Here is a 9,574-nt window from a genome sequence, read left to right on the forward strand (position 1 = left end):
GGGATTATTTAGCTACTATGTTTACAGAAGCAATAACAGTAAATGCACCAGAATTCTTGGAGAATATTCAAATACCACAAAGAGCCAGCTATATTAGGGTAATTATGTTAGAATTAAGCCGGATAGCTTCTCACTTGCTATGGCTTGGACCTTTTATGGCGGATCTCGGCGCACAGACTCCTTTTTTCTATATTTTTAGAGAGAGAGAATTAATATATGATCTATTTGAAGCTGCTACAGGTATGCGAATGATGCACAGTTACTTTCGAATCGGAGGAGTAGCCGCCGATCTACCTTATGGATGGATCGATAAATTTTTAGATTTCTGTGATTATTTTTTACGCGGAGTTGTTGAATATCAACAACTTATTACACAGAATCCAATTTTTTTAGAGCGAGTTGAAGGAGTAGGTTTTATTAGCGGAGAAGAAGCAGTAAATTGGGGCTTATCGGGACCGATGTTACGAGCTTCTGGAATACAATGGGATCTTCGTAAAGTAGATCCTTATGAGTCTTACAACCAATTTGATTGGAAAGTCCAATGGCAAAAAGAAGGGGATTCGTTAGCTCGCTATTTAGTACGAATTGGTGAAATGAGGGAATCCATCAAAATAATTCAACAAGCTGTAGAAAAAATTCCTGGAGGACCTTATGAGAATTTAGAAGTCTGACGCTTTAAGAAAGAAAAGAATTCTGAATGGAATGATTTTGAGTATAAATTTCTTGGTAAAAAACCTTCGCCCAATTTTGAATTGTCAAGACAAGAGCTTTATGTAAGAGTAGAAGCCCCAAAAGGTGAATTAGGGATTTATCTAGTAGGAGATGATAGCCTTTTCCCCTGGAGATGGAAAATCCGTCCACCCGGGTTTATTAATTTGCAAATTCTTCCTCAGCTAGTTAAAAAAATGAAATTGGCTGATATCATGACGATATTAGGTAGTATAGATATCATTATGGGGGAAGTTGATCGTTGAAATGATAATAGATAGGGTAGAGGTAGAAACTATCAATTCTTTTTCGAAATTGGAATTATTAAAAGAAGTCTATGGACTGATATCGATTCTACCCATTTTGACCCTCCTTTTGGGAATAACAATAGAGGTACTCGTAATTGTGTGGTTAGAAAGAGAAATATCTGCGTCGATACAACAACGTATTGGTCCTGAATATGCTGGCCCCCTGGGCCTGCTTCAAGCTATAGCAGATGGGACTAAGCTACTTTTTAAAGAAGATATTCTGCCATCCCGAGGAGATATTTCTTTATTTAGCATTGGACCCTCTATAGCAGTCATATCAGTTTTATTAAGTTTTTTAGTTATCCCTTTGGGATATCATTTTGTTTTAGCCGATCTTAGTATTGGTGTTTTTTTATGGATTGCCATTTCAAGTATAGCTCCTATTGGTCTTCTTATGGCAGGATATAGCTCAAATAATAAATATTCTTTTTCAGGCGGTCTACGAGCTGCTGCTCAATCCATTAGTTATGAAATACCATTAACTTTTTGTGTGCTAGCAATATCTCTACGTGTGATTCGTTAAAATAGATCTTTTTCCTATAAAATCCATTAACTATTTATATTCCTTTTCTTATTTAGTATTTGGGTTGGTAAGTTAAACTAGATAGCTATATGAGTGAAACAAAACAGCTTATAAATTTGTAGTAAAAAGAAAAAATCTCATTTCCTACGTACAAGAAAAAAGTGGAAGTAAACATAAGCAGTGTAAACTCTTTATCCCAAGGTTGATATTTTTTAATTAGTCATCATATCTTGAAGCGGCCAAGAATAAAGGATTCACGATATGGAATTCCATTACTAGAATACTCCTAGTTATTACTATAACTTAATAATCCATAAGAAGAATCCACCAAAAGTTAGTGAAGGATTAGGAACACTAAAGTACATAAAGGATTAGTAATGGAAAATCTAAAACATTAGAGATTTTTGCCCATAAAAGGAATCATAATAGGGACTTGCAATTTGTAGAAATTATCAAGTAGTACTTTCTTCGGATTCCGATCCAGAGTATGTTCCCATTCACTTGTTAAGGAAATGGCTATCAAGAACGAATTAACCCTTTATCCATTTTTTCTTTTTGAATACCCCCTCCCTGGGGAAAGAAGAATAGTAAAAAAGATATGGAGTGCACTAGAAAAAAATTTCATTATTTCCTTCCTCTATGCATATTCATGCAGAATTGCTCATGAACTAATACCCAACTCTTTCCATTTATTAATTGAATTCCTATAACAAGTAACAAGTGTTTTATTCCAAGATTAAGTTATTACTGAACAAAGAAAAATTTTCATTATATTATAAAGGATGAGATCAATTCGGAAGCGCTTTTTCTTATTCTAGCAGACGGAATTCCTTTGGTCTAATTTAGGACTTTCAAATCTATTTATTTTATTTTATCTAATTCTATCTACTCCCCAGGGGCTAGGAACAAAACAGTCCTTTCCTTTTTCTGATCATAGAGAAGCCGTATGAAGCTAAGGTTTCATGTACGGTTTTGAAATAGCGGTGGGAACTGTGATGTTATCATCGACTATGATTATCTAACAGTTCAAGTACAGTTGATATAGTTGAAGCACAGTCAAAATACGGTTTTTTTGGATGGAATATTTGGCGTCAGCCTATAGGTTTTCTGGTTTTTTTAATTTCTTCTTTGGCAGAATGTGAAAGATTACCCTTTGATTTACCAGAAGCGGAGGAAGAATTAGTAGCAGGTTACCAAACTGAATATTCCGGTATCAAATATGGTTTATTTTATCTTGTTTCTTACCTAAATTTATTAGTTTCTTCTTTTTTTGTAACAGTTCTCTACTTGGGCGGGTGGAATTTATCTATTCCCTATATATCCTTTTTTGATTTTTTCCAAATGAATAAAGCAGTTGGAATTTTGGAAATGACAATGGGTATATTTATTACATTAACTAAAGCTTATTTATTTCTCTTCATTTCTATCACAATAAGATGGACTTTACCGAGGATGAGAATGGATCAGTTATTAAATCTTGGATGGAAATTTCTTTTACCTATTTCCCTGGGCAATCTCTTATTAACAACCTCTTCTCAACTTGTTTCACTATAAATAAGATAATACAATAATAGTAAGAATATTTTCAACACAAAAGCTCTCTCAAACAAGAGAAAGAAACATATCTTTTTCATAGATATTTAGAATGAATATGTTCCCGATGGTAACTGGGTTCATGAGTTATGGTCAACAAACAATACGTGCTACAAGGTACATAGGTCAAAGTTTCATAACTACCTTATCCCACACAAATCGTTTACCTATAACGATTCACTACCCTTATGAAAAATCAATTACACCAGAGCGTTTCCGAGGGCGAATCCACTTTGAATTTGATAAATGTATTGCTTGTGAAGTATGTGTTCGCGTATGTCCGATAGATCTACCCGTTGTGGATTGGAGATTTGAAAAGGATATTAAAAGAAAACAATTGCTTAATTATAGTATTGATTTCGGAGTTTGTATATTTTGTGGCAATTGTGTTGAGTACTGTCCAACAAGCTGTTTATCAATGACTGAAGAATATGAACTTTCTACCTATGATCGTCATGAATTGAATTACAATCAAATTGCTTTAAGTCGGTTACCAATCTCCATAATGGGAGATTACACAATTCAAACAATTAGGAATTCGTCTGAAAGTAACATATCTTTTTCATAGATATTTAGAATGAATATGTTCCCTATGGTAACTGGGTTCATGAGTTATGGTCAACAAACAATACGTGCTACAAGGTACATAGGTCAAAGTTTCATAACTACCTTATCCCACACAAATCGTTTACCTATAACGATTCACTACCCTTATGAAAAATCAATTACACCAGAGCGTTTCCGAGGGCGAATCCACTTTGAATTTGATAAATGTATTGCTTGTGAAGTATGTGTTCGCGTATGTCCGATAGATCTACCCGTTGTGGATTGGAGATTTGAAAAGGATATTAAAAGAAAACAATTGCTTAATTATAGTATTTATTTCTCTTCATTTCTATCACAATAAGATGGACTTTACCGAGGATGAGAATGGATCAGTTATTAAATCTTGGATGGAAATTTCTTTTACCTATTTCCCTGGGCAATCTCTTATTAACAACCTCTTCTCAACTTGTTTCACTATAAATAAGATAATACAATAATAGTAAGAATATTTTCAACACAAAAGCTCTCTCAAACAAGAGAAAGAAACATATCTTTTTCATAGATATTTAGAATGAATATGTTCCCTATGGTAACTGGGTTCATGAGTTATGGTCAACAAACAATACGTGCTACAAGGTACATAGGTCAAAGTTTCATAACTACCTTATCCCACACAAATCGTTTACCTATAACGATTCACTACCCTTATGAAAAATCAATTACACCAGAGCGTTTCCGAGGGCGAATCCACTTTGAATTTGATAAATGTATTGCTTGTGAAGTATGTGTTCGCGTATGTCCGATAGATTTACCCGTTGTGGATTGGAGATTTGAAAAGGATATTAAAACAAAACAATTGCTTAATTATAGTATTGATTTCGGAGTTTGTATATTTTGTGGCAATTGTGTTGAGTACTGTCCAACAAGCTGTTTATCAATGACTGAAGAATATGAACTTTCTACCTATGATCGTCATGAATTGAATTACAATCAAATTGCTTTAAGTCGGTTACCAATCTCCATAATGGGAGATTACACAATTCAAACAATTAGGAATTCGTCTGAAAGTAAAATAAACAAAGAAAAATCTTCGAATTCAAGAACGATTACTGATTACTAAACTTTGATTTTGTCTTTTTGTTATAAAAATCTAATAATTCTTTATTAAACTTTAAAATTAAACTATAAAGAAAAACTACTGCTTATTGGAAATTATTTCTTATTTTAAATCAGACTAGATTTTCGTGATATAATATAATTTATAACTATACAGTTTATACACAAAAAAATACCCTAATCCTTTTTTCCTTCCTTGAATCCTTTAGTTTTAGTCAGTTCATGAAAAAATTTATACTATTAATTTCTTTTTATCCATAATGGATTTACCTGGACCAATACATGAGATTCTTATGCTATTTGGGGGATTTGTTCTTCTACTAGGGGGTCTAGGAGTAGTATTACTTACCAACCCCATTTATTCTGCCTTTTCGCTGGGATTAGTTCTTGTTTGTATATCCTTATTCTATTTTTTATTAAATTCCTACTTTGTAGCTGTCGCACAACTTCTTATTTATGTGGGAGCCATAAATGTCTTGATCATATTCGCTGTAATGTTCGTAAATGGCTCAGAATGGTCTAAAGATAAGAATTATTGGACTATTGGAGATGGGTTCACTTCACTCGTTTGTATAACTATTGTTTTTTCGCTAATGACTACTATCCCAGATACGTCGTGGTATGGAATTCTTTGGACTACAAGATCAAACCAAATAGTAGAACAGGGTCTCATAAATAATGTTCAACAAATTGGAATTCATTTAGCAACCGATTTTTATCTTCCGTTTGAACTCATTTCCATAATTCTTCTAGTTTCTTTAATAGGTGCAATTACTATGGCTCGGCAATAAGAAAACTTAGAAAAAGTACAAATTATAAGAATTGCAAATCTAAAATAAATAACTAAAGAATCACAATTTTGATTTAGTAAAATCCATCTACTGCCAACAAATACCTCCTTTATTTTCTCTTTTGTTGTGTAATTATTCTATTGTAATTAATTGAATCGGTTCAATTCTTGCCCTCATATTGAAATGAATCGAGATTGATAAGGAGTTAGTTAATGATGTTTGAGCATGTACTTTTTTTGAGTGTCTATTTATTTTCGATTGGTATCTATGGATTGATCACAAGCCGAAACATGGTTAGAGCTCTAATATGTCTTGAACTTATACTGAATTCAATTAATCTAAATCTCGTAACATTTTCTGATCTATTTGATAGTCGCCAATTAAAAGGAGATATTTTCGCAATTTTTGTTATAGCCCTTGCGGCTGCTGAAGCCGCTATTGGACTATCCATTCTTTCTTCCATCCATCGTAATAGGAAATCCACTCGTATCAATCAATCTAATTTATTGAATAATTAGAATTTTGAATAATTAGACATAGAATCCTCTAAAGAAAGGCGCACATATTAAAATAAATAGAAATCAATACTATTTTCTTAGTATTATTTGAGAATATCCATTTTTTTAGTAGATTATTGCTTTTTTAGTAGATTATTGCATAGTATTCTTTTTCACTTAAATGAATTTTTGTATTTGTAATTCATTGATATTGCAATTTGAATATTGCAATAATTTATATTGAAAAGACGATAGCCAATTTATTGGCTAATTCGAATTCGTCTGTACAATTCGTAAAATTCTTTCTTATTTCTTATTGTTGAAATCCAAAATTAAAGTCTCTTGGCTCTCTTCACGCTTTCTCACAAACAGATTAAAAAATAGATTTTTATTTTTGAAGTTTGGATAAACCATTGCTTCGTCTGGTGTCTACAATACATATGACTCATTATAGTACTAATTTCATTTTTACCAGATCGAAAAATTTTATGTTGAAAAGAAAAATTTATAGATCCAATGTCACATTCCGTAAAAATTTACGATACATGTATAGGATGCACTCAATGTGTACGAGCTTGTCCAACAGATGTATTAGAAATGATACCCTGGGATGTATGTAAAGCCAAGCAAATTGCTTCCGCGCCGAGAACCGAAGATTGTGTGGGTTGTAAGAGATGTGAATCTGCCTGCCCGACAGATTTTTTTAAGTGTCCGCGTTTATTTAGGGCCTGAAACAACACGTAGCATGGCTCTATCTTATTGATACGTTACAAAAAACTTCACTCGAATCGTCTGATTCCTCTTTACCGAAGAAGCCTGTGCTCGAAATAATCGAGCACGGGCTTTTCTGGTCAAAACGTATCTTGTCTTTATCACTTTATCATGAGTTATTTTCCTTGGTTAACAATACTTGTTGATTTGCCGATATTTGCAGGTTCATTAATTTTCTTTTTACCTCATAAGGGAAACAAAGTCGTTAGGTGGTATACTATATCTATTTGTTTATTAGAATTCCTTCTAATGACTTATGCGTTCTGTTATCATTTCCAACTGGAGGATCCCTTAATCCAATTAAAGGAGGATTATAAATGGATAGATGTCTTCGATTTCCACTGGAGATTGGGAATCGATGGACTTTCATTAGGATCTATTTTATTGACAGGATTTATCACTACTTTAGCTACTTTAGCAGCTTGGCCAATTACACGGAATTCGCGATTATTCTATTTCCTGATGCTCGCAATGTATAGTGGTCAAATAGGATTATTTTCTTCGCGAGACCTTTTACTTTTTTTTATCATGTGGGAGTTAGAATTAATTCCTGTTTACTTACTTTTATCCATGTGGGGGGGGAAGAGGCGTCTATATTCAGCTACAAAGTTTATTTTGTATACTGCAGGCGGTTCCATTTTTTTCTTAATCGGAGTTCTGGGTATGGGCTTATATGGTTCCAACGAACCAGGATTAGATTTGGAAAGATTTATTAATCAATCATACCCTGCAACCTTGGAAATACTTTTATATTTTGGCTTCCTTATTGCTTATGCTGTCAAATTGCCGATTATACCCCTACATACGTGGTTACCAGATACCCATGGGGAAGCACATTATAGTACATGTATGCTTTTAGCGGGAATATTATTAAAGATGGGAGCATATGGATTGATTCGGATCAACATGGAATTGTTACCTCATGCTCATTATCTATTTTCGCCCTGGTTAGTAATAATAGGAGCGATCCAAATAATCTATGCAGCTTCAACTTCTCTTGGTCAACGAAATTTCAAAAAAAGAATAGCTTATTCCTCTGTATCTCACATGGGTTTCATAATTATAGGAATTGGTTCCATAACCAACATTGGACTCAATGGAGCTATTTTACAAATATTATCCCATGGATTTATTGGTGCTACACTTTTTTTCTTGGCAGGAACCGCTTCTGATAGAATGCGTCTTGTTTATCTCGAAGAACTGGGGGGAATATCCATCCCAATGCCTAAAATTTTTACCATGTTTAGTAGCTTTTCAATGGCTTCTCTTGCCTTACCAGGAATGAGTGGTTTTGTCGCAGAATTAGTAGTATTTTTTGGACTAATTACTAGTCCAAAATTTCTGTTAATGCCAAAAACACTAATTACTTTTGTAATGGCAATTGGAATGATATTAACTCCTATTTATTTATTATCTATGTTACACCAGATGTTCTATGGATACAAGCTATTTAATGTTCCAAACGCAAATTTTGTGGATTCTGGACCATGAGAACTCTTTATTTTAATCTGTATCTTTTTACCAGTAATAGGAATTGGTATTTATCCAGATTTTGTTCTCTCCCTATCCGTTGACAGGGTAGAGGCTCTCTTATCCAATTATTATCCTAAATAGGTTTGCTTTTTTTTACTCGTCTGCTCTATTAATGCAGAAATAAGTAAAAAAGTATAATTAGATCTATCTCGAATTTTTGAGAACCCTTTGAGAAGGCGTTCAAGGGGTTCTCAAATAAAACATAAAAGTAAAAACCTTCATGAAATAACCCATTAAGATGTTACAAACCTAACCCCCTTAAGATGAATCTCGCCCTCGAGATTCGGGTTGGCTAGAAAATAGGTGAGGGTGGTCTTTCCGTAGATCTTCCTCTCGCTCCCAGGTGGCTTCATCCTCGGTATGGTGGCTCCACTGAACTTTGCAAAACTTGATAACCTTGCTGCGTGTGACTCGGCTGGCATACTCAAGAATCTTAACTGGTTTCTCCTCGTAGGTCAAATCACTATCCAACTGAATCGCTTCCAGCGGCACGGTATCTCTCAGCGGTATATCAGCCATCTCTGCGTGGCACTTCTTCAACTGGGAAACGTGGAACACATCGTGAACTCCTGATAATCCTTCAGGTAATTCCAACTTGTAAGCAACTTCTCCCATACATTCTAAAACTTTGTATGGTCCTACAAATCGTGGCGCTAACTTTCCCTTAACTCCAAAGCGCTTAACTCCTCGAAGTGGAGATACACGAAGATAAACTCTGTCTCCGACTTTGTAGGCTGTCTCCTTGCGTTTAGAATCCGCATAGCTCTTCTGCCTGGATTGGGCTACCTTGAGCCTATCGTGAATCAACTGCACCTTCTGTTCAGACTCTTTAACCAAATCTGGTCCAAACAACTGGCGGTCTCCAACTTCATCCCATAACAGTGGTGTTCTACACCTCCTTCCGTACAAAGCTTCGAAAGGGCTTCAGACTGGATTGATAACTGTTGTTGTAAGAAAACTCTGCATATGGCAAATTGTCATCCCAACTAGATCCATAATCTAGCGCACAGGCTCTCAACATATCCTCCAAAATCTGATTCACTCTTTCGGTCTGTCCATCTGTCTGTGGATGAAAAGCTGTACTGAACTCTAGCCTGGTACCCAAAGTCTCGTGTAACTGATGCCAGAACTTTGAGGTAAACTGGGTTCCTCTATCTGATACGATACTCCTTGGAACTCCATGCAAAC

General features: G+C 34.5%; 1 protein-coding gene across 2 annotated transcripts; it reads left to right on the top strand.

Moving 5' to 3' along the window:
- Positions 1-642: 642 nt before the first annotated feature.
- On the top strand, positions 643-4,874 carry LOC123055181 (NAD(P)H-quinone oxidoreductase subunit 1, chloroplastic). Of its 2 annotated transcripts, none has more exons than XM_044479150.1 (3): positions 643-1,525; positions 2,555-2,975; positions 4,041-4,874. In XM_044479150.1, exons 1-3 carry the CDS (start codon positions 976-978, stop codon positions 4,156-4,158), a joined length of 1,089 nt encoding a protein of 362 aa, XP_044335085.1. In that variant the 5' UTR covers positions 643-975; the 3' UTR covers positions 4,159-4,874. The 2 variants fall into 2 exon arrangements, 1 of the variants encoding a protein (XP_044335085.1); XR_006426542.1 differs by lacking the exon at positions 4,041-4,874 and adding an exon at positions 3,686-3,895 and having other exon boundaries at positions 645-1,525; positions 2,555-3,160.
- Positions 4,875-9,574: the final 4,700 nt, after the last annotated feature.

Source organism: Triticum aestivum, chromosome 2D (genome assembly GCF_018294505.1).
Source record: "Triticum aestivum cultivar Chinese Spring chromosome 2D, IWGSC CS RefSeq v2.1, whole genome shotgun sequence".
Classification (NCBI taxonomy): Eukaryota; Viridiplantae; Streptophyta; class Magnoliopsida; order Poales; family Poaceae; genus Triticum; species Triticum aestivum.